General features: G+C 41.2%; 1 protein-coding gene across 1 annotated transcript; it reads right to left on the reverse strand.

Moving 5' to 3' along the window:
• Positions 1-13,309: 13,309 nt before the first annotated feature.
• Positions 13,310-14,911, reverse strand: LOC147431080 (uncharacterized). Its single transcript, XM_086493735.1, has one exon. It carries the CDS (start codon positions 14,792-14,794, stop codon positions 13,574-13,576), a length of 1,221 nt encoding a protein of 406 aa, XP_086349861.1. The 5' UTR covers positions 14,795-14,911; the 3' UTR covers positions 13,310-13,573.
• Positions 14,912-25,823: the final 10,912 nt, after the last annotated feature.

Here is a 25,823-nt window from a genome sequence, read left to right on the forward strand (position 1 = left end):
TTAACTACAAGGTCTTCTAGGTATAGCCTCTAGTCAGTCCTTGGACATGAAATACTTGGCTCTCACGATTAAACAACTTAATTGACCAGAGAAAATTGAGAAGCTTTCCCATGGTATTAATAGTCGATCTTTAGTTCCTTTCGATCGTTAAATTAGCGACCCCATACTTGTTTAATTTTTTATCTTTACAACTGTTTATGTGTTTGATTATATTGCAATTTAATGTTTATTGCTGACAAATGGTTTAAAATTCTGTTACCAATCAAATTGTTTGCCTACAACGGCATATGCTTTTTAATTGTATATAAGAATGCAATTACTGTGCCAATTTTGTTTGATTTTGTAGTGACTGAAGAAGGCTAAGGACACCCGTCTCAAAGGCTCTTCCACCTCGACAAACGAGCTTTAACTCAATAGATTTCGAGGACGGAACCTACATCAGGAAGCGGGGCATGCTAACCCTCACGCATATTCGTATCACCTACAATAGATGCCGTATTATTATTTGGTAGAGTCAGGTATCGAGCTTGTCGGTCCAATAGGAAAAGGGTAAGAGTGATCGCTGATGAGAGGCACACTCTAACAAGAACATATAAGGGTTAGTTGGCTAAGTATGGGCGTCCAAGTGTGAATAGGGTGAGCTCATATAAAAGTCACCTACACCTAAAAATCATTCATTCTTTCATTTGTGCAGTTGAAGACTACTCTTGCTCCGTCTCCATCTTCTTCTTCATCATCTCCTTGTGTGTGTGTGTGTGTGTGTGTGTGTGTGTGTGTGTGTGTGTGTATGTATGCATGAGGAGAGAGAGAGAGAGAGAGAGAGAGAGAGAGAGAGAGAGAGACAGAGAGAGAATGTGTGATCGAGCATTGCGACGACGGCACGGTGGTAATCTCGCACATGCACGGTCTTTGCTCTCAGGTGTTTAGACACTACATACTAAACACTTGGAGTGAAGTACCAAGTGATTTAAAAGAAAGAGTCATCAGTATGTTGCATGACGAGTTTCCCATTTCAACACGGGATGACCGCTTCAATGAAGACCTGATGAAGGTTCCAATGCGTGAATACTGTAAGCACAAGCGTTCCGAAGTGCAAAAAGCAATTAAGCATGGGTGGAACATACCAGATTGGCTGGCCAAAGAAGATTGGAAGAATGCAAAGAAAGTAGCGCGCGAGAATCTCGACACGTGGAAGCAACAAAAGGAGATAGCCAAAGCGCGAGTAGAGGCAGGGAGCTCGCACCACTTGGGGAGCAGCGGGTGGGCATCTTGAGACCGATTTTGTAAGTGTTTTTACATTGCTCTTTAGGTTTGATAGTTTAGGATTTAGGGGTTTTTTAATTCTAACATAATGGATTCTTTGTATGTTTTAACAGTGGTCAATGACACGACGTGACCCCGCACTGTACAAGCGCGAGTGTGCATGCAGGAAGGCTTAAACGTCCTAATGGACATTCTGAGTTCTCGCGGCTGCATGGTTAGTATTAGGGTTTACTCTTTTCTATTTGTTGTATTGTTTTATAAATTATATATTTATACTTACAGAAAGTTGTCTTATTGTTTTTTTTTGCAGAATCCGATAGATACGTCGCTTGAACACGATGAGACGTCTGATTAGACGACGTGAGTCTAGTCGTAGCTAGATAGCATTAGTTTCCTTTTGTCATAGCATATGTATCATGAGATGACGTTTATACATATTTTTGTAACTATTGGAAAACCATGTATATTTTTTCAATAATGACAATGGTGTTGTAACTATTACATTTGCAAAGTTAAACAATCAAGTGATTTTGCCTATGATGTGTACAATTGTCATTGATTTACTTTCATCAATTTACTTTTGTCTGTTTTGTATCTTTATTTTGCAAACAATACTATGGATGATGGAGTTAATGGTTATATTGTCTTGTGGGTGACTACTTTGGGTCTATATCTAAGCTTGCACTTTCTTTCAAAGGTGAATCTGAGCTTATCTTGGATTCATTTAGGTTTACTCAATTATTGAAACATTCAATATGGTTGATGGTTGAATGCCCTGCCACCGAAAAAATTCTCTCTGCTCTGCAGTGTCTCTATAAACGTCGCTATAAGTGGCCTGTAAACGGCGCTATGAAGGTCGCTATAGCCATCTCTATATAGCGACAACTATAGCAACGCATATAGCGACGGTATAGCGACGCTCATAGCGATGTTCCCGTATCAACGTTGTTAGCGACGATCTTAGCGACGCCGGGAAGTATAAAAACCCAATGTATTTCCATTGCTAACATCGCCTACATCCTCAGAACCAAGACGTACATCATTGCCCTACACAATATTCCAGACGTCCTTTGCCACAAGAACATGTTGCATCATATAAGCCCACATAGGGTAATTGTTCCCATTCAACCTATCCTTAGCAGCAAACATCTTGAACACATCTGTGTTGTTGTCAGCCATGATAAATGTTGCACTTGATGTGAAAACTGCCTGAAAAGAGAAGAAACGAAGTGGGAACAACACGTGCTATATAGGACAAACCGTAGAAGACTGTAATGCACCTGTTATGCAAAAAACGGCACTGACATCAATTTTGCACAGAATGACAAAATTGCATGTGCAGACCTACCTGTAGTGGAAACGGAGGCCGAAATGAGCCCGAATTAGAAATCTGAGCAGACCTCACTGAAATCGAAGAAAGTGAGTAGGCGTGTGGTTGAGCAGCTGGTGACTAAGCCCAGGAGGATGCAACCCTAAACCCTAAACCCTAAATCTTGGAGAAGATACTTAAATGAGCTTAACATCATTTTAAGTCAAATGATTTTACAAGGACTTAACTTCCATGATGAAGCCCATCCTATTTTCTCACAATATTTCTTACCTTCCTCATGCGATATATTTTGTATAGCCCTATAAACAAATTGGCACCTAATGGAAAACTTGTCTACAATAATGTTTTTGATCACCATGGGAAGATTTGTAGGAAATCTCTTGAGACTACCAACTTACCAAGAGCAGTGATGCTTATGTTGCACAGTTTCACAAAGAGAGAGGTCGCACTTATGATCATGCCAAGTTTAAGGATCACAAAAACTCTCATGGTTCCATGCTTAATGTTGAGGACTACTATTGCCATAAGGAAAGGCATATGAAGAAGAATTGTCATGTTGCACAAAGCGACAAGAAGTCTCTAGAGAACTAAAAATTTAATTTTAATGCAAAGGGCAAGGCTAAGTTTGAGGAGATCACCAATGTAGAGTCTCCTAAGACTCATGATGTTTTTGAGAGGACTCATATCTCAAACATCTTGGTTTTCACCTTAGATTTCACTACAATGTCTTTGTCCCACAAGATGCCAATTTTGCATAGAATTGGATGATAGAGTTTGGGTGTGAGTTTCCATGTTACCCTAAATAGAGAGTGGTTTTACTATCTTGAGTTTTAGTAACTTTTCAATGCGTGAACATTATATTTATGGCAAGCAAACTAGGCCTATTCATTTTCCATTTAATAGAAAGTGCTAGAAATTGTCCAAGAGTAGCAGGCAGGGTTTGAGTCACTCTAGTAGAGCCTCACATTTGCTTGCATTCCAATTTTCCCTAGTGTTCACAATTGCCCTTCTTGGCCCTTCTCAATATTAAGAGGTAGTTCTCACGGTAATCATGCCCCTATCTCTAGGCACTGTGTTGTGATGTGCCCAATTATAGGATACATCACACTTTTTTGGACTTTTGGGACTTTAAAAGGGATGGGCTATTGCAATAAAGTTACATGAAAAATTATATATTCACCAAGATTTGGTCTTGGTTCTTCATCTGTTGCAGCAACACCAAACCCTGATCGGCATACAAGAGGCCCGCTCTTTGAAAATCTCTTTTCTTTTCTCCATGTACTTCCACATTGCATCCCATCATACTTTCCCCCACTTTCGAATGTTGAATTTCAAACAGGTGTGGCTCTCTTCCTCTCTTGTGTGCACACAAACACACACACACACACATACACATTGCTAATCAAGCTTTAATCTTTGTACTTGACGATCCCACTAATCTTTTTTGTTAAGCTCTTTACTAATCTCTCTCTAATCTATGATTATGATATTCTCGTCTTGTTGTTGAGTTCTTCATAATCTCTCTATCTTAGTTGTTAATCTTCTTGTTATATGATGTTCATCTACTCTCTCTCTCTCTCTCTCTCTCTCTCTCTCTCTCTCTCTCTCTCTCTCTCTCTCTCTCTATCTATCTCATTCACACACACACTTAATCTCTATCTCGCAATATTATTATTTCTAAAAACTTCTCTCATCAGCTCCCCATCAAAGATCCCAAACCTTGCAATGAAGTGAAGATGCATTGGAAGAGAATAAGCCGCCAGGTTTGTCTAACGAAGAGTAGGCAGGTTGAATAAGAAGGCTATGGCCTAGATCAAAATGGATATCAATGATGACATTTTGACGGACATCAAGCGTTTGGACTTTGCTTATGCAATATGGCTAAAGCTAAAGTCCAATTATGAAAACACCACGCCTGTGAACTAGGTGCATTTGATGCGAAAGTTGATGAATATGCAGGTTGATGACTCGAAGTCAGCTTCTGAGCATTTGAGTGCTTTTCATACTTTATTAATCATATGCATGCACTAGTTAGTATGTTAAGTCACTACTTAAACGTGCTTAATGACTTAGTAGCATGTTTAATTTATATTTAATTAAGATTAATCACTAAGTAATCAAGTTTTCCAGTACAAAAACTTGATTAATCACTAATTAATCAAGTTTTCCATTACAAAAAGTACCCAAAAAATAATTGAAAAGAAAAGAAGTGAATGGAGAGAACCTATTTATTTCCATCGAAAACTTACTACATATACACACAAAGCTATCGAAGCTTAAGCTTGAGTGCTTGAGAGTAGAGAACACTAGGTTCGAGATAAGGCAAAAGGCACATTGATGTCTTGCAAAAGAATAGGTACACTTATAGTTCCCACTTACAAATTATTGTATGCCAAACACTAAGTCAAGAGTAGCTCTAGGTGTAACATGCATGCAGGCCCTTATAGGTTGTAGTTTCATCATAGGGTATCTATCATTGGGTCTCACACTTAGCTTTCGTTTTCAACATTTGAAGATATCTTGTTAACTCAACAGATTTCGAGGACGGAATCTATATCAGGAAGGGAGGCATGTTAACCCTCACGCACATTCATATCACCTACAATAGATGCCGTATTATTATTTGGTAGAGTCAGGTACCGAGCTTGTCGGTCCAATAGGAAAAGGGTAAGAGTGATCGACGATGAGAGGCGCACTCTAACAGGAACATACAAGGGTTAGTTGGCTAAGTATGGGCGCCCAAGTGTGAATAGGGCGAGCTCATATAAAAGTCACCTAAACCTAAAAATCATTCATTCTTTCATTTGTGCAGTTGAAGACTGCTCTTGCTCCATCTCCATCTTCTTCTTCATCATCTCCTTGTGTGTGTGTATGCGTGCGAGAGAGAGAGAGAGAGAGAGAGAGAGAGAGAATGTGTGATCGAGCATTGCGACGACAGCACGGTGGTAATCTCGCGCATGCATGGTCTTTGCTCTCAGGTGTTTAAACACTACATACTAAACACCTGGAGTGAAGTACTAAGTGATTTAAAAGACAGAGTCATCAGCATGCTGCATGACGAGTTTCCCATTTCAACACGGGATGATCGCTTCAATGAAGACCTGATGAAGGTTCGAATGCGTGATACTGCAAGCACAAGCGTTCCGAAGTGGAAAAAGCAATTAAGCATGGGTGGAACAGTCCAGATTAGCTGGTCAAACAAGATTGGAAGAATGCGAAGAAAGTAGTGTGCGAGAATCCCAACAAGTGGAAGCAACAAAAGGAGGCAGCCAAAGCGCGAGTAGAGGCAGGGAGCTCGCACCACTTGGGGAGCGGCGGGTGGGCATCGTTTGAGACCGATTTTGTAAGTGTTTTTGCATTGCTCTTTAGGTTTGATAGTTTAGGGTTGAGGGGTTTTTAAATTCTAACATAATGGATTCTTTATATGTTTTGACAGTGGTCGATGACAGGACGTGACCCCACACCGTATAAGCGTGAGTACACAGGTAGGAAGGGCTTAAACGCCCTGATGGACATTCTGAGTTCTCGCGGTGGCATGGTTAGTATTAGGGTTTACTCTTTTCTATTTGTTGTATTGTTTTATAAATTATATGTTTATACTTACAAAAAGCTGTCTTATTGTTTTTTTTTTGCAGAATTCGATAGATACGACGCTTGGACGTGATGAGACGTCTGATTAAACGACGTCAGTCTAGTCGTAGCTAGATAGCATTAGTTTCCTTTTGTCATAGTATATGTATCATGAGATGACGTTTATACGTCTTTTTGTAACTATTGGAAAACCATGTATATTTTTTCAATAATGACAATGGTGTTGTAACTATTACATTTGCAAAGTTTAACAATCAAGTGATTTTTCCTATGATGTGTACAATTGTCATTGATTTACTTTCATCAATTTACTTTTGTCAATTTTGTATCTTTATTCTGCAAACAATACTATGGATAATGGAGTTAATGGTTATATTGTCTTCTGGGTGACTACTTTGGGTCTATATCTAAGCTTGCACTTTCTTTCAAAGGTGAATCTGGGCTTATCTTGGATTCATTTAGGTTTACTCAATTATTGAAACATTCAATATGGTTGATGGTTGAATGCCCTGCCACCGAAAAATTACTCTCTCGGGCGTCGCTATGAGCGTCGCCCTATAAGGCTCTGCAGTGACGCATATAGCGACAGTTATAGCGGCGCTCATAGCGACGTTCCCGTATCGACGCTGTTAGCGACGGTCATAGCAACACCGGGGAGTATAAAAACCCAATGTATTTCCGTCGCTAACAGCGTCACAAGTGCACATAGTGTAAGTGGCACACATAATGGCCTCAAGCCAAAAAGAATGCGGCAAACCTTGACTTTTGACCATACATCGTGCCATTTCTATGACTGTTTTTCCTCTCAACAACACCATTTTTCTGAGGTATATAAGGCACTGTACATTGGTGTTTTATCCCACGACTAGCCAGAAATGAATTAAATTCATGAGACATATACTCCCCCCCTCGATCAGAACGGAGGGTGCCCATAGTACATTTTGAGACATTTTCAGCCATAGCCAGAAATTGTTTGAAACACATAAAAACTTCGGACTTTGCTTTAAGCGGAAATACCCATGCATGCCTAGAGTAATCATCAATAAAATTCATGAAGTAAAGGTAATTGCCCAAGGACGGAGTTTGCATGGGCCCACAAACATCACTATGCACAAGCTGCAACCTGCATGTGGCCCTAATTGAACCATCCTTTGGAAACTTCAAACGCTGCATCTTACCCAAAATACAGCCTTCACAAACATGTTTGACAGGTGCTTCAAGAGGTGGCAAAGAAGCAACTATATCAGATTTCTACGAACGCAGCAAAGTGGCAAAATTTAGATGACCAAAACGTGCATGCCAAAGTTTTGCATCTGAAATAGCCCTTGAATCTACAACTGCATTTGTAAAATTTTGTCCAGACTTTTCATACAAAGTGAGCTTATACATCCCATGGCACAAAAGCCCAGATGCAACAATTTCATCACCAAAACTAAGATCATGAACTGTACATCTGTCATCCACAAATTTGACTACAAGTCCAAGTCTAGCAAGTGCATATACAGACAAAAGATTCTTCTTGATCCCAAGTACATAAAGTGCATCAACAAGTGTAAAAGAACTTCCATTTGTAGCAGTAAGCACAATCTTTCCAACTCCCTGAACCGGATAAGAGGCATTGTTGGCACAAGTGACTGAATTCCCATGAGGGACAGACTCAAGAGAGGTGAACAATTCATGATGTGAGGTAATGTGCGCTGTAGCACCACTGTCAAAATACCACATATGTGAATCTGCAGCAACTAACATGCATGCATCATGGACAGCAGGATTGTAAGTGCACTTTGCACTAAAAGCCCATTCTGCATCAACGACAGCATCATAGTCTCCTTTGACAAAGGACTCAACAATGGCTGCATTTGTAGTGGAACCAGCATTTGCAGTGAAACCACCCTCTTTCTTCATAGCCTCTTTGGCCTTCAGCTTGGGACACTGCTTGATCAAGTGATTATTAGCTTTACAATAATGGCAACGCGTCTTCTTTTTGCCCTTATCACCAGAATTTCCAGACGAATTGCTACCAGCAGAAGCATTAGGAACAAAAAAGTTTCCACTCGCAGCAGAACCATAAGAAGTGGTTGCATTGCTGTTACCACCCTTTCTTTGAGAAGCAATAAGAGCCTGTTCAACTACACGCTGCCTAGTCCTATTTTTTTTGGAAAGTGACTCTTGCAAACAGCAATGTGCATAATGCATCAAACTTGACAACTTCAGGATTTCCTTGGGTCATAAGTCTCCAAGTACTAGCAAAAGTCTGGTAAGAGTCTGGTAAGGCATCAAGAACAGTCTGCACAAGGGAGCTGTTTGAAATGACTTCGCCTGCAGAAATAAGTTGCTCATTGATATCCTTGACACCAGCAAGGAAAGTGTCCATATCATCTTGCTCATGCATAATCTTCAACTCCAACTCTTTACGCAGCAAAGAAATTTTAGCCTCATTGCAACTTGCATAAAGACCAGCCAAAATATCCCAAGCTATTTTGCAGATTTTGCTGAACGAATGTGAGAAACAATGGTGCGCTTCACAAACAACGCAACCAATGCATGAGCCTGCGCATCCTTTACTATTAAGAAAATAAGACGTAGCTAAATAGATAATTGAGTAGATTACTTAATGGAGAGAGATAGATTTCACACACAAGAGATTATAGAGTACAGAGAGAGAGAGAGAGAGAGAGAGAGAGTACACACGATATACGTGGTTCACCCAATGTGGGCTACGTCCACGGGAAAGCAGCCACTCAATGGCTTTAGTACTTCAAAACAAGAAGTAGTTTACAAAGGGATTATACCCTTAATGGAGCTCCCACCTTGCTTCACTCTCACCACCTCACACTCACCTTGTTGCATCAACTTCACACTATGAAATGTGTGTAGAAATGGCCTCCTTTTTTATAGGCCAAAAGGGCTGCCCTCTCTTATGAGAGACATCCATGTGTAGCCGCCCTTGTGCGAATAAGTCCAAATCGGACCCTCCAATCCGCCCATGTGTGGCCGCCCTTGAGAAGACAAGTCCGCTTTTGAATTTGGCCACCGGCCATTGACTTCCGGACATTGACTTCCGACCACCGGCCATCGGCCATTGACTACCGGCCAACCGACCGGTTGTTTTCCGACCACTTTCCGGCCGCCGTCCGGCCATAATATTCCGACGAAAAAGAATATTCCGGCAAAAAAAAGTCTTTAAAGTTGCCCCTGATTCTTGTCCGTGAAAATTTTGGTTTCCGGTGAGTGATTTTCCTTTACGCACGATGGCTTCTCCTCATAATGGGGGCCTTACAAATGTGCGCTTTTACCACAGAAAATTACAAGGGTAAATCAGGCTCCATACTTAACATTTACATCCCACCGAGATTGTTATGCCGTAGGCAAAACAACTCTAATAGCAGCAATCCTTGCAGCAAGACCTGCCACATCCTCAACATCGCCTACATCCTCAGAACCAAGACGTACATCAATGCCCTACACAATATTCCAAACGCCCTTTGACACAAGCACGTGTTGCATCATATAGGCCCACATAGGGTAATTGTCCTCATTCAACCTATCCTCAGCAGCAAACATCTTGAACACATCTGTGTTGTTGTCAGCCATGATAAATGCTGCACCTGATGTAAAAACTGCCCGAAAAGAGGAGAAACAAAGTGGGAACAACACGTGCTATATAGCACAAACCGTAGAAGATTGTAAGACACTTGTTATGCAAAAAACGGCACTGACATCAATTTTGCACAAAATGACAAAATTGCATGTGCAGACTCATGTGTAGAGTCTCCTAAGACTCATGATGTTTTTGAGAGGACTCATATCTCAAACATCTTGGTTTTCACCCTAGATTTCACTACAATGTCTTTGTCCCACAAGATGCCAATTTTGCATAGAATTGGATCATAGAGTTTGGGTGTGAGTTTCCATGTGACGCTAAATAGAGAGTGGTTTTACTATCTTGAGTTTTAGTAACTTTTCAATGCGTGAACATTATATTTATGGCAAGCAAACTAGGCTTATTCATTGTCCATTTAATAGAAAGTGCTAGCAATTGTCCAAGAGTAGGAGGCAGGGTTTGAGTCACTCTAGTAGAGCCTCACATTTGCTTGCATCCCAATTTTCCCTAGTGTTCACAATTGCCCTTCTTGGCCCTTCTCAATATTAAGAGGTAGTTCTCACGGTAATCATGCCCCTATCTCTAGGCACTGTGTTGTGATGTGCCCAAGTATAGGATACATCACACTTTTTTGGACTTTTGGGACTTTAAAAGGGATGGGCTATTGCAATAAAGTTACATGAAAAATTATATATTGACCAAGATTTGCTCTTGGTTCTTCATCTATTGTTGCAGCAACGCCAAACCCTGATCGGCATACAAGAGGCCCGCTCTTTGAAAATCTCTTTTCTTTTCTCCACGTACTTCCACATTGCATCCCATCATACTTTCCCCCACTTTCGAATGTTGAATTTCAAACAGGTGTGGCTCTCTTCTCTCTTGTGTGCACACAAACACACATACACATTGCTAATCAAGCTCTAATCTTTGTAATTAACGATCCCACTAATCTTTTTTGTTAATCTCTTTACTAATCTCTCTCTAATCTATGATTATGATATTCTCGTCTTGTTGTTGAGTTCTTCATAATCTCTCTATCTTAGTTGTTAATCTTCTTGTTATATGATGTTCATCTACTCTCTCTCTCTCTCTCTCTCTCTCTCTCTCTCTCTCTCTCTCTCACACACACACACACACACACACACTTAATCTCTATCTTGCAATGCTATTCTTTCTAAAAACTTCTCTCATCAGCTCCCCATCAAAGATCCCAAACCTTGCAATGAAGTGAAGATACATTGGAAGAGAATAAGCCGTCAGGTTTGTCTAACGAAGAGTAGGCAGGTTGAATAAGAAGGCTATGGCATAGATCAAAATGGATATCGATGATAACATTTTGACGGACATCAAGCGTTTGGACTCTGCTTATGCAATATGGCTAAAGCTTAAGTCCAATTATGAAAACACCACGCATGTGAACTAGGTGCATTTGATATGAAAGTTGATGAATATGCAAGTTGATGACTCGAAGTCAACTTCTGAGCATTTGAGTGCTTTTCATACTTTATTAATCATATGCATGCACTAGTTAGTATGTTAAGTCACTACTTAAACGTGCTTAATGACTTAATAGCATGTTTAATTTATATTTAATTAAGATTAATCACTAAGTAATCAAGTTTTCCAGTACAAAAACTTGATTAATCACTAATTAATCAAGTTTTCCAATACAAAAAGTACCCAAAAAATAATTGAAAAGAAAAGAAGTGAATGGAGAGAACCTATTTATTTCCATTGAAAACTTACTACATATACACACAAAGCTATCGAAGCTTAAGCTTGAGTGCTTGAGAGTAGAGAACACTAGGTTCAAGATAAGGCAAAAGGCACATTGATGTCTTGCAAAAGAATAGTTACACCTACAGTTCCCACTTACAAATTATTGTACGCCAAACACTAAGTCAAGAGTAGCTCTAGGTTAAATTTAGGAGATGTAAAGCACACCTAGAGCTTGCTCGATTCCGGGCAATCCCAAAAAGTAATACACCCACACATATAAACATAGTCAAAATGGGTGACAAAATACTTAAGAGTAGTCAACACTAACACTCTATATCCAATATGGGTCTTCATACATGCTATTCACATCAATTGATGGACACAATTGCTGCCACATAGCATGATCCATGTGCGGCTAGTGATGTTGGCACGATATTGAGAAACATTATCAATGGTTACGTCACCTAATTCAAAGTTTTCTAGTTGGATACTTAACATGGCTTCGTATGGACAAGAAAATGGACTACACTAGATGACCATACATGATGGTATGCAAAAAACACTCTTAGATGCTCCAACTTTTTTGTTTCGGTGCCTTGAGGCAATTTAATGAGTCTGGCACCTACCTTTGTTGGGGGAATATAAGGGTCAAGTTTACTCTACAATAAAATGGGGATCAATAATAATAACCTCTTTTGGTTGGATCAAGATGAATATTCCTGATTGTTACTCAAACCTAAAAGGGATTACAACTTAACCAATAATGAGTCTAGAATCAAATAGGTCTAGTATATAGAATTACAGTTGAGAGGTGAAGGCTAGGGATACTAGCTTGAAGTATCCTAGTATGACATATATTTGATACCTGTTGAAGCGGTCATGGCGGGTAGGTGAGAAAGCAGACAAGAGAAGTAGCCCCTTCATCCATTTGAAAAATGAAGACAAGAAGCCTTTTAAACATGCATAAGAGGAGCATGCATGCAGGCCCTTATAGGTTGTAGTGTCATCATAGGGTATCTATCATTGGGTCTCACACTTAGCTTTCCTTTTCAACATTTGAAGATATCTTGTATCATAGTCCCTACGGATCATGACCTCCACAATCATGCAAAAAAGGGAACTTTAGCACCTCGCAGCAACCATTTTTAAAACTCCTTGTTTTTGGCCACTAAGACAAATCAAATGTTAAGCATCCTTGGCATAAAATGGAGATTAGCCCTAGCATATAACATCCCTACGGAGTTAAGCTTCCATAGTCCAACAAGAGGAAAATCTAGGCACAAGGCTTGTAACCACATAAAAAGTCCTTCACCTCTGGCTCCTGCATTCAATGCTTTATGTTGGCCGTCGCCCAGACGTAAAGGAACTTTCCGACGAAGAAGATGCTTGATTAATAAAATACAACTAAGACGACAACAAAATGGTTACAACATTGATAACAAAAGATGGTTAACACTATAAATCCATACTTCTGCACACCCATTAGAGAGAGAGAGAGAGAGAGACTAATGCCTCTTCCATAAGAAAGATTACATGGCCTTTGTGTCCACTGTCCAGGTTCCACAAACTACACATCTAGCAAGCAATGTCCATGTACGCACATGCACCTCACTTGATACAATAGATTAGCAAGCAATGTCATTGCTGATACACACGTACCAAACTTCTTACGAGCTTTTCCCTTGACTGCACACCACAATCAATCGTACAAAAATTACAGCCAAGAAGTAAAATCAGCGTAACATTTATACACGAACCTTGATCTTCATGCGCTTCTATCTGATAAAGCTGTTAGTCAAACAGAAGAGAATCTTCAAGCATGATTATGAGGCTTAATAGCAATCACATTTTGATAAGGTGCTTCGTGCACCCATAATCATTCGACCTTCCATGCACAATTATCTCCCTCCAGCCGATGTACAACATTCATAGCGGTGTCGAGCTCGACTTACATGTATCTGACCAAAATCTTGCAAAAGAAAAAAAAAACAGCATAGTGTGAAGGACAGACATGACCCTCTCTCCATTCGTCCATAGGATATACACAAACTTTGATCTAAAAGGGCTCACTCATCGTAATACACTTCAACCAGATAAAGCTGTCGCTCGAAAGGAAGAATGTTTTCAAAGAGAAAATCTGGTGACCATGATCCATTGCCAGACATTAGAGTATCATATGCTTCCCTGAAGGCATCCTGAATAGCTAAAAAATTGAAGGAATTTTTACCAATGTCCATAGACGGCGTTAAGGGATCCTCGATAACAAGTTGTTCGAGCATGTACTGATCACGGCTGACAAAGTTCCTCTCCATGCCGCAAAAGACGAAGCCATTATTGCGGCAAGAGATCCCAAAATGCAGATACAAACTTGAAGAATAAAAATGGAAGAAGCTCACCAAGAGGAAACCTAATCCTGCATTTTCTTCAAATTCCAACAACGAGTGTTGTGCATGCCCATACCATAAATCCAGCTTGTAATCCTCTCTGTATAGATGCTTAGGATGAAAGGGCATAGTACAAATGTCATCATCATTTCCTTCGATTTCCCCTCTGTACCATGGTAGCAACTCTTCTGGAACATCCTCCTCGGAAAATGTATGGCCCCCCCCTGCCCATTTTCGAAAGAATTGCAAGAAAGCCTTGACCATTACAAAGAGGGGATAGGAGGTAATTCCCCCTGTTTGAAAAACCCTATTAAGGCCCCTACTGTGCAAGAATGCCTTGAGAACCATGTATAGAGGGCCAAAGGAAGGGAACTCAGCAGCGGTCTGCTTGATGAGATTGGCAGCATCAAGCTCTTTGAAGGAGGAAGTGAGGCTGACATCGAAGGACAAGCCGCTTTTCGACTCAAGGAACTTGACAATAGGAACCCTAGCACGGGGGAGGACCTGCACATCAGTTGCAATGGAGGCACATCGGAGGCGATCCGCGAAGGCATAAAGGCGCTGGCACACAGGGACATGAGTAGGGCTGTTGAGGATGAGGATGTCCACATCACCAGAAGGCAGGTAGAAGTCTGAGGCGGAAGAGCCATAGACGAAGACCTGGATTCCTGACCCAGGCCACATGCTGTGTGCAAACTTGCGGATGCGCCTCACAGCAAGCTCCCGCATACGTCTCTCCTGCAGAGAGGGGCGCAAGAAATGGTAGAAGTCGAGTACCTTAGTATGCAGCTGCTCCAGGTTGCTAAAGCCTGCTCTGCTCTGCTCTCTGAGATTGGCCCAGAGAGGAACATCCGTGAACACGTCTATCACATCATGATGGTGATGCCGCTCCATGGATGACATAGAAAGCTTGCCTACCTTAAACCCCCAGAACGCAGAACGAACAAGAAGTTAGAACCATCGTCTGACTGGCAAGAGCCAAAACGAAAGGCTCGGTGAGCCGTGCCAAAAACATTCAAATAGGGCCTGTGTCACACACGGCATGTGTGCACATGACCGGCTATGGGTAACCGGTTGGAACCTGCAACCCTCGCTTATAGGAGCTGCTATGCAACTTGCACCAGTCACCGTCCTCTCTCTACACATCAAATTGTGGCTAATAAAGAGTTCCGTAAACCCTCGCTTGGCTTGTAGGAGTTGGTCGTGTGGCCTTGCTATGCAGCTTGGTGCTTGGTCACCAGTCATTGTCCTCCTCTCTCTACACATCAAATTGTGGCCAATAAAGAGTTTTGTAAACATTAATTATACCAATGTTAAAGATGTTGATTACCTTCTTTATCCTTATTTGCTTATAACATTAATTATACCAATGTTACTCACTTTGAACTTCTCTTCTAGAGGTCATCTATATCCCATCAATCCACCAACCAAAACTTTGATTCGTAGTTCTCGTAACAACTCGAGGGAGAACCATTTTTGCCACTAATGAAGTGAAGACCATCTTCGACTCTCTCCCACATACTACTTTGGCTGAGGGGGAGACAGAGAAGAGAGAGATCGATGATTCAAGTCCCACGGTTGTTAATCTTAGCGATGATGATGATATGATGGGATTGAGGATGATGAATTCGAAGATGATGAAGCCAACACATCCACAAAACCACAATTCTATTTCTCTCTTTATTGATTTAGGAGCCATGGGCTTAGAATTGGATGACACTTCTTGTAGAGATCTTTTGAAAGATGATTCATAAACATTTTGTATCCCACATACTACTTTGGCTGAGGGGAAGACAGAGGAGAGAGAGATCGATGATTCAAGTCCCACGGTTGTCAATCTTAGCGAGGATGATGATGTGATGAGATTGAGAATGACGAATTCGAAGATGATGAAGCCAACGCATCCACAAACAACAATTCTATTTCTCTCTTTATTGATTTAGGAGCCATGGGTTTAGAATTGGATGACGCTTCTTGTAGAGATCTTTTGAAAGATGATTCATAAACATTTTGTATACTTTGAGTTATGAAATTTTTTTGTCGTGTCGTACATTATCTCTTCTCTCTCTCTCTCTCTCTCTCTAATTTTGTGAACCGTGCTAATGTATGCTAATCAAATGGATGTAATTAATTTAATTAAAGACAAAATACCTATAATTTTTTGGAACAATTATTTATGAAAAATAACAAATAATTTGTACTTTTCTAAGAAAAATAGATAAGTGTACACAAATTTGCATATTTTGGCTCCAAATCATTGCGTGATGATGCTACAGACAATAACGACCTTCTCTCCCTCGCATCCACCTTCACACACTACATTCCATTGTTATTATGAAGCGTTATGGGTGCAAGTGGAGCTAGCGTTTTGTGTTGTGCGATGTGCGAGAGTGCTTTGAAGAAGAAATCCTTTATTGTGCTCCTTGCTCAACACCTTTTCATGACAAGAGAGCTCTTTGGCACCTACGTAAAGCCTTTCAGAATATGTGAAGAAAGCATGGATGCAGTCATTCGGGTGAGATATGTGTGTTGTTCAAGGGAAGTGTGCGGTAAGTGGAAGCAGTAATAAAGGCTATAATAAAAGTGATAATATCCACTATAAACTTTAAACACCAAAAATTTGTCATCCCATCCCCTCTCTCTTCTTTGGACAACCCATTTCCAAGAGAATGAGAAAGGTTCTTGCAAAAGTGCAGGCCACTTGCACATTGTTGCAAGATAGAGCTTGAAGAAACTACAATAGGTGCTGAGAAAACAATGCCATGATTACCTTCAAGGGGAGGATTCTTTGTTGAACAAATTCATCACAAGGCACGCACTTGGAGGGTGTAGGTAGAAGACGAGGGGCTCCACTTGTAAAATAGGCTTGACTATGTTTGGTTGTAATGGGATGAATCGGCTACCTCAATTTGTGAGAGCCAGTCTCCAAAACATGATGGATGGATGCCATGGAGGTTGCTCTGTGGGCATGATATGCGAAGTCGGAGAAAGTAGTGCCTATGCCTCGATAGAAGATGTCGCCCATGTTTGGTTTCTCATCTCTTACGATGCTTACTTTACATGGAGGCACATGCATAACTCTAGGATGGAGCTTCCTCTTCGTAGTTTCATGTTTATCCACATAGCCATTGTTTCATGTTTTAATATCAATTTTTTTATTTTTTTGAAACTTTAAATAATGTCTTAAATTTTTATTCACAAAAAAAACAGAGGGAAACACCAAAATTTGAATGTTTAAGCGATAATATGGGGTTTGGTAATAAGCATGAAAATTATAGCAGCAATAATTGTGGCAAAACACGCGATAATACAAGCGATAATATACGCAGTTATATTAAAAATACAAAAAAATGTCCCTCCACCCCCTCTCTCTTCTTTGGCTAGCCCATTTTGGACTCTCTCTCTCTCTCTCTCTCTCTCTCTCTACAAAACGTGGTAGAAGCTCGCGGTAAATGTTTTGAGATTTTCATAGTTGTACCCTATCTTTGTAGAGTAAACAGCCATCATGTATGGGAAAATTCTTCCACTTGATTCCTTTTAAAGCACTGAGTGATGCTTCAGTCTTATTAGAAACCTCTTGTTTTGGATGCCCTTTCTGGATGGTTTCCCATATCTTGGAATATGTAGGATCAACTTGACATTCCCTCTTAATTATTCAAGTAGATTGCTATTGAATCAAGTAAAACTCAATTTACTTATCATAGGCATCCTGCTAAGGGAATTTTCTACCGCATTATATTTTCCTTTACGATAATTAAGCTCATAGTCAAACTCTTGTAGAGTTCAGGCCATCTGGCCTTACGACCTTTTGATTCTGCTTGATTGCAAAGCCACTTTATGCTTTCTTGATCAAACACTATCATAACCTTAGCACCATTGTTAACCACTAAACACGGGAAAAACCCAATGTAATTATTTTTCAGGACTCGATTGAATTTCCAAATTGTAATATACTAAATATGCGGATTACCCGAACCCATGGGAGAAAGTAAGAGATGAGTCGCAGAAGTTAGTGTTAAGTATGGAGCCTGATTTACCCTTGTAATTTTCTGTGGTAAAAGCGCACATTTGTAAGGCCCCCATTATGAGGAGAAGCCATCGTGCGTGAAGGAAAATCACTCACCGGAAACCAAAATTTTCACGGCCAAGAATCAGGGGCCGGAATATTCCTTTTCGCCGGAATATTATGGCCAGATGGCGGCCGAAAAGTGGTCGGACAACAACCATCGGTTGGCCGGTGGCCGGTGGCCGAATTCAAAAGAGGACTTGTCTTCTCAAGGGCGGCCACACATGGGCGGATTGGAGGGTCCGATTTGGACTTATTCGCACAAGGGCGGCTACACATGGCTGCCTCTCATAAGAGAGGGCAACCCTTTTGGCCTATAAAAGGAGGCCATTTCTACACACATTTCATAGTGTGTGAAGTTGATGCAACAAGGTGAGTGTGAGGTGGTGAGAGTGAAGCAAGCCGAGAGCTCCATTAAGGGTATAATCCCTTTGTAAACTACTTCTTGTTTTGAAGTACTAAAGCCATTGAGTGGCTGCTTTCCCGTGGACGTAGCCCACATTGGGTGAACCACGTATATAGTGTGTACTCTCTCTCTCTCTCTCTACTCTATAATCTCGTGTGTGTGAAATTTGTCTCTCTCCATTAAGTAATCTACTCAATTATCTATTTAGCTACGTCTTATTTCCTAACAGTTAGAACCTTCAAGGTTGAGCTATAAAAGCCACTTTTTGTAACCCTAATGAAAACTTTTGAATTAATCAACCTTTGAGCTCAACTAAGTGTGTCGTGAGCTGTGTATGAGAGAGTGAGTGATCTTCTTCTACTCTTTACGAGCGCTACAAATGCTACATTGCGAAGGTATCTTCACCATTGAGTTAGCAACGGCAAGATCTATGCGCCAATGCCAAGCTTGCACAGTTTGGATCTCTTCCCCGAAGAGCTCTCGTGTGAGCTTTGGGGTGAGTTTTCTCTCTAACCATGCATCCGATTACAGATTTCTATATGTCATTGTGTTCATGGTGATTAGAACTACACACCCAACCTAAACACGTCTAGAGTTGGTGATCTATAATTTTTGGCCTGTCTTTATCCGCGATTTCTTCACCAAGTGTTTGTAAGTAGTGATTTGGTTAAAGACTTTAGGGTAGTGTCCTTTAGGTATGTAGAGGTCACCCCTTGAGTTCAGTGACGATTCAATAACATTAGGTCTTGTTTTGAAGACCATAGCCGTCATAGATATGATAACTTGCGTGCATACATAGTGTGCTTTGAGTTGGTTTTCCTTGTTAGTGATTGTCATTAGAAGGTCGAGTGGGTGATTGACACTCATCTATTTGTTTCCATGCGCCTAAGGGTCAATCTCTGTCCTTGGTTGACATCGTGCTTGTTGGCCTAGTTCTCACTTTGCCAGCAACTGCGAGCAGCGAATCTGCCCGACAACATTGGCGTCGTTGCCGAGGATGAGAGCCCTAGAGGTAGGTAACCTTAGACTAGTTCTATGAGTTGAAAGTTCCTCTAGATTGCCGGAGTCTTGTTATTTTACTCTAGGTAGGACTCTCGAGGTTTTATAGGGAGCATGTGTCTCACCTGGGACTTTTGTAGTAGACAGTTTAGTTAGTTTGGTATAGTTGTGATTGTTGGTGTTTTACTGGTTGTTGTGGTGTGAAAGTGCTTACTAGTCCATGTGTGGTAGTAAAGTGTGTTTCTATCCACAATTGCAAAACCCCACATGATGAGTAGAAGTAGTTGTAGATAGGACATGTAATTGTGATCTAGAGCTATCCATCATCGACGTTATTTTCTTGGATGCAAAGTCAATTTTTTGAGATAACTTGCAATCAGCGAGCTTCAGTAGACATTTATGCATGATTGAGTGAGGCTAGGCATATAAGAACACATATACAAGAGATTTGGATAAAAAATCTACAATTTTTCATCTGCTACGCGTATGATGTCTTAGGGCCTAGGAGGAGACCAAATTTACCAAAACGAATTGCACTACAGTGTTCTAAAGGGGTGATTTACCCTGAGTACACCTTGGGACTAAGGTTTTGACCAACATTTGGTCCCCAAAAGACAAAGGTCGAGTGTGAAAATGGAAAAAATAGGAAACTTGTGGTTCAGTGCATGTTTTTGCATTAAAAATTTGTGAGAGTGCTTTGGAAGCAATGTTGAGAGCTTGGGGAAACCTGTGAAGGAGTACGAGCGGAAGTGTGACGCGAGAGAGAGTGCGAGAAGAAGAGCACGACGATATGGTGAACTCGCTCTACTGTAATGTGTAGAGCATAGTGAGTTCTTATTGGGTTTTTACAAAAGAATATGTGTACATACCTGGCGGCCCACCCACTTGCCTGGGCGACCACATTGGGCTTTATACCCCAACAACCTCCCACTTAAAGTCCAATGTGGTACTTTAAGTGTGAGAGAAGCTACTCTACAAGCTAATATACAAGAGATGTAGAGAAGTGATGTACTACCCTACACCTAACTGCTTGCGAAAATGCGCAAAGCTCTCTGAGGGAAGTCCTTTTGTAAGTAGATCAGCAGGATTTTCTGTGGTGTGAACTTTGACAAGCTGAAGTTGCTTATCCTCGAGCATTTCCCTGATGAAATGATACTTCACATCCACATGCTTTGTCTTTGAGTGATAAACTGGATTGCGAGCCAATTGTATAGCACTTTGACTATCACAATATAACACAGGCATCTCTTCTTTGATTCCCAAATCTGTTACTAGTCGATTAAGCCAAATTGATTCTTTGCATGCCTCTGATGCTGCAACATATTCAGCCTCTGTAGTAGACTGAGTAACACAATCTTGTAATCTAGAACGCCATGATACTGCTCCACCAGCCAATGTAAAGACATACCCTGACGTAGAACTTCGGTTGTCTAAGTCACCTGCATAATCTGAGTCTGTAAAACCCTTTATACTTAGCTCCTGACTCCCATAGCATATACGCATACTCTTTGTAGCTTTCAGGTATCTCAATATTCCTTTCACTGCCTCCCAATGTTTCTTGCCTGGGTTTGACATGTATCGACTTACTACTCCCACTGCAAATGCAATGTCTGGGTGAGTAGCAATCATTTCATACATTAAACTACCCACTGCAGACGCATATGGAATCTTATCCATTTTAGCCTGTTCTTCCTCAGACACAGGACAATCTTGTTTGCTAAGTTTCACATATGGTGGCAATGGAACACTCAGTGCCTTTCCCTTCTCCATATTGAAACGTTGCAAAACCTTGTCAATATACTCTGTTTGAGATAACCAAATCAACTTCTTTGATCTGCCTCTCTCAATGCGCATACCAAGTATATGACTTGCCTCACCCATGTCTTTCATGTCAAACGATTTTGCCATCTTTGACTTCAAAGCTGAAATTTCTTCCAAGTGCTTGCCAGCAATCAACATGTCATCCACATACAAAATAAGGATCAGCCAACTACCATCCTTAGCCTTCTTTGTATATAGACAGTGATCGAACTCACTACGTTTGTAGCCTTGAGAAAGCATAAACTTGTGGAATTTATGGTACCATGCCCTCGGTGATTGTTTTAAGCGATAAAGACTCTTTAACAACTGGCATACCCAATCTTCCTTGCCTTTCTCAACAAACCCTTCTGGCTGCTGCATGTAAATTTCCACATCTAAATCACCATGCAAGAACGCTGTCTTGACATCCATTTGGTGCAACACCAAATCTAATATGGCAACCAATGCAAGAAAGCATCTCAATGTAGTCATCTTGACCACCGGAGAGAAGACTTCATTAAAGTCAATGCCTTGTTCTTGCTTAAAGCCCTTGGCAACGAGCCTTGCTTTGTACTTTGGCTGACTATCATGAGCGGTGATCTTATACCTGTAAACCCATTTACAAGGTAGAGCCTTTTTGCCCTGTGGTAATTTAACTAGCTTCCATGTCTTGTTTTTATGCAGAGATGTCATCTCTGACTACATGGCCAATTGCCAATTCCCGGAGTCCTTCATTTGCACCGCTTCCTTGTAACATGAAGGCTCATTGCAATCAGTCAACATGACATAGTTCATAGATGGAACAAACCTATCAGGAGGTCGCCTGACACGTCCAGATCTACGCACAATAGGTGGCTCAGGCTCAGCCACAACCTGTGGTTCCACTCTATCCTGTCCTTGCTCCTCTTGAGCCCTGACATTTTGTCTTGCACGTGCAGGTCCATCTTCTTGGAAGACAACTCTTCTAATCTCCTCAACCCTCTCTGGTTTAGAATGATATTTGGATTCATTAAAGTGAACATCATTGCTGCGGACAACCTTTCTGGATTCGGGATCCCAAAGTCTGTACCCCATCTCACCAGAATTACCATAGCCTAGAAAGATGCACTTTCTACTCTTTGGCTCAAGTTTGTTCCTAAATTCCTTTGGAACGTGAGTATATGCCTCACATCCAAAGACTCTGAGATGCTTGTATGAGGGCATTTTGCCTGACCATACCATCTCTGGCACTGAATCCTTCTGCAAAACCTTGCTAGGAGATCTATTTACAAGATGAACAGCTGTTGATACAGCTTCAGCCCAAAACCCATTTGGCAGCTGTGCATTAGACAACATACTTCTGACCTTCTCTTGTATGGTCCTATTCATCCTCTCAGCAACACCATTTTGAGGAGGATTGTAAGGAGCAGTAAGTTCACATTTTATACCTTTTGACTCACAAAAGTCCTGAAAGGCCTTTGAAACATACTCTCCACCATTGTCAGTGCGTAAGCATTTAAGCTTCTTGCCACTCTGATTATCCACAAGTGTCACAAACGTTTTGAAAACACTAAACGCTTCATCCTTGTGCTTGAGAAAGTAAACCCATACTTTCCTCGAGTAATCATCTATAAATGTCATAAAGTAAGAAGCTCCCCCTAGAGATAGGTTAGGCATAGGTCCACACAAATCACTATGAACAAGTGCCAACTGTGTATCTCTTCTACTGCTTCTATGCTTATGTGGCTGCTATGTTTGCTTACCATACAGACAATGTTCACAGAATTCAAAATCATTAAATGAAAAGCCAGGCAAATAACCAGAACAAGACAAGATTTCCATTCCCTTCTTGGACATATGTCCTAACCGGCTATGCCACAAAGAAACGTTCGGCTGCTCGGTTACATTGATTACATTTTTAGAGACATTTAATACATAAATCATGTAAAGTCCTCCAGACTTTACTCCATGTGCTACTATCATAGAACCCTTGGATATCTTCCACATGTTCTGTCCAAAAGTGGTGACGTAGCCAGCATCATCAACTAAACCTGTGTTGATCAAGCTCTTTGTAATTGCGGGAACATGTCTCACATTCTTCAGCGTGAAAGAAGAGCCATTCTGAAACTTCAATTGAACATCTCCAACACCTAAGATCTCACATGTCTGCCCATTGCCTAGCCGAACATGATCTTTAGTGGTCACATAAGAAGTAAACCACTCCTTGTTTGGAGACACATGAAGTGATGCCCCTGAGTCTATAATCCAGTCACTCAGTGCATTTCCATCAGATGCTGTAAGAAGAGCTGAGTCCATTGTATTCTTCAAGAAGTAGATGTCTCCTGACACTAGACTGTCATCCTCTACAACAGTGTTTGTCACATTTATTTCTTGAATCTTCACTGAGGACTTGTTCTTCTCACCATGGTCTTCATCTTTCTCTTTGCCTTTTTCTGCTTTCCATTCTCTGCAGTCTCTTTTCATGTGACCCTTCTTGCCACAATGGTAGCATTCTATGTCACTCTTGCCTTTAGCACTGCGGGACTTGCTACGAGACTGATTCCTCTTTCCACCTTTGTACTTTTCTTTGGTCCTTCCCCTGACAACTAAGGCTGTTCCTTTGCCTTTGTCCATTGTCTTTCTATTGGTTTCTTCAGTAAGCAGACTTCCTTCTACACCTACTATGCTCAAACCATCTGGAGGTGCAGAATTACTCAAAGCTGTGCGAAAAGTGTCCCAACTTTCCGGCAATGTGATCAACAGGAACATAGCTCTAACAGGTTCATCAAACTTGACACCTTGAGCTGACAACTGACTATAGATTGTGTTGAATTCATTCAGATGATTGGACATAGGTGTCCCTTCTTTCATCTTCAAGTCAACAAGCTTCTTAAACCAGTATACCTGTGAAGCTGCACTCTGCTTCTCATAAAGATCACTTAGCTTTAACCATGCTTGATAAGCCGACATCTCGTCTGCTACATTGAAGTAAACGCTTTATGCCAAAGTCAGCATAATGGTAGAAAGTGCCAATTCATCCATTTCGCTCCATTCATCTTCGTCCATATCTTATGGTTTTATCCCCTTGAGCTTTATAGGTTTTATCTGCTTCTTTTGTACCAACACGTGCCAAATCTGCTGCTTCCACAATGGGAAATTGGTTCCATCCAGCTTCTTGATATTGTAAAGAGCAGTGTCCTATGATCCAGCCATAGCTACGCTTCAGAGTAGTTTACTTTCCTGGGAAAAATTCGGCAGAGTTTCCCCTGTAAACTGACCTCTGAACCAATATCAACCTATCAAATGAACCAAGAAAGCTTCAGATTCTGCAGAAATTTTGGCAGAGTCTCCTTTGTAAAATGGCTCTCGAGTACTAAAAACAGACCAAAAAACAGCTCAAAAAACCAATGTCTCTCTAACACTGTAAGCTGTGGGTAAACCTGTCCTGCACCTGTACTGTCTCTGACTGTCCTGTCACTGTCCTATAAGCATAGACTGTGACAATGCCTCAACGGCAGTAAAGCAAAGATGCAATCCCAAGTGTCTAACTCACAGTCAATACATCCTAGCTGCCTATCTAAGGGGTGCTCGAGGGATCGCTCCAAGACCTGTATCACCGAAAGGATCTCAACATTCGAGAATCCCCCAGCTCAATAAAACCTCACTCAACCCTCAACAAAGGCTGCAGTAAATCTGATAGTACATAGACTTCCCACAAAGTCATACATCCATAAATTTCCCACTGTATGCTATAACCGCTGCGGCGGTTGTTTGCTGCGTGACTCACAGCCAACAAACCCTCAACAGACATACATCATCTCTGACAATACATCCCATGTGGAAGTACCTGCAATGTCAGCATGAAATCTGGAATATCAAGCAGCAAACACAAGCTACCTGATGAACTAGTGGATGTCACCTACAGTCTGTGTGTAGATGCGCCCGTGTCGTATGTGACACGCCTCCAAGAACTGTGAGCCGTCCTTCGATGTGTAGACAGCCACAAATCAACACTCTGGGAGTGTCGATATCCTCAGCACCTGCATTCGTAGGCCAAAAACCCCAAATTTGCAGAGTTGGATCTGCACCCGTCGAGACCATGTAGTCGAAAATGGCCTGCGCAGACCTTTGTCGAAGCCGAACGGTGGCCGAGATGACCTCAGAATGAAATTCTGACAACACCAAGCCCTTCGGGCTTGCCCACGAGATTTGGGGCCGTGTCTTCGCCTTTCTAATTTCACTCCAATCTGAGCTGGTGACTCTAGCCTCCTGCAGTGCTGCCCCGAGCCTCGATCTGAGCTCTGATACCAGTTGAAGGAGTACGAGCGGAAGTGCGACGCGAGAGAGAGTGCGAGAAGAAGAGCACGACGATATGGTGAACTCGCTCTACTGTAATGTGTAGAGCATAGTGAGTTCTTATTAGGTTTTTACAAAAGAATATGTGTACATACCTGGCGGCCTGCCCACTTACCTGGGTGACCACATTGGGCTTTATACCCCAACAACCTGTGCTTGCATTGTTGACCAAATCTCCTCAATAGACATCATACAGTATGATGTCTCAAGAGTAGATTTGGGAGCAAAAATGGGCATTTGACTTGACACCCATAGTCTGCATATTATATAGAGCACATACACCAAGTTTCATCTGATTTGGGCATATGAACTACGTATTGAGGAAG

Source organism: Adiantum capillus-veneris, chromosome 21, assembly GCF_014529385.1.
Source record: "Adiantum capillus-veneris isolate H3 chromosome 21, ASM1452938v2, whole genome shotgun sequence".
NCBI lineage: Eukaryota > Viridiplantae > Streptophyta > Polypodiopsida > Polypodiales > Pteridaceae > Adiantum > Adiantum capillus-veneris.

Coding starts and splice junctions, on each gene's coding strand:
- LOC147431080 (XM_086493735.1), bottom strand. CDS start 14,794: ATGTCATCCATGGAGCGGCATCACCATCATGATGTGATAGACGTGTTC.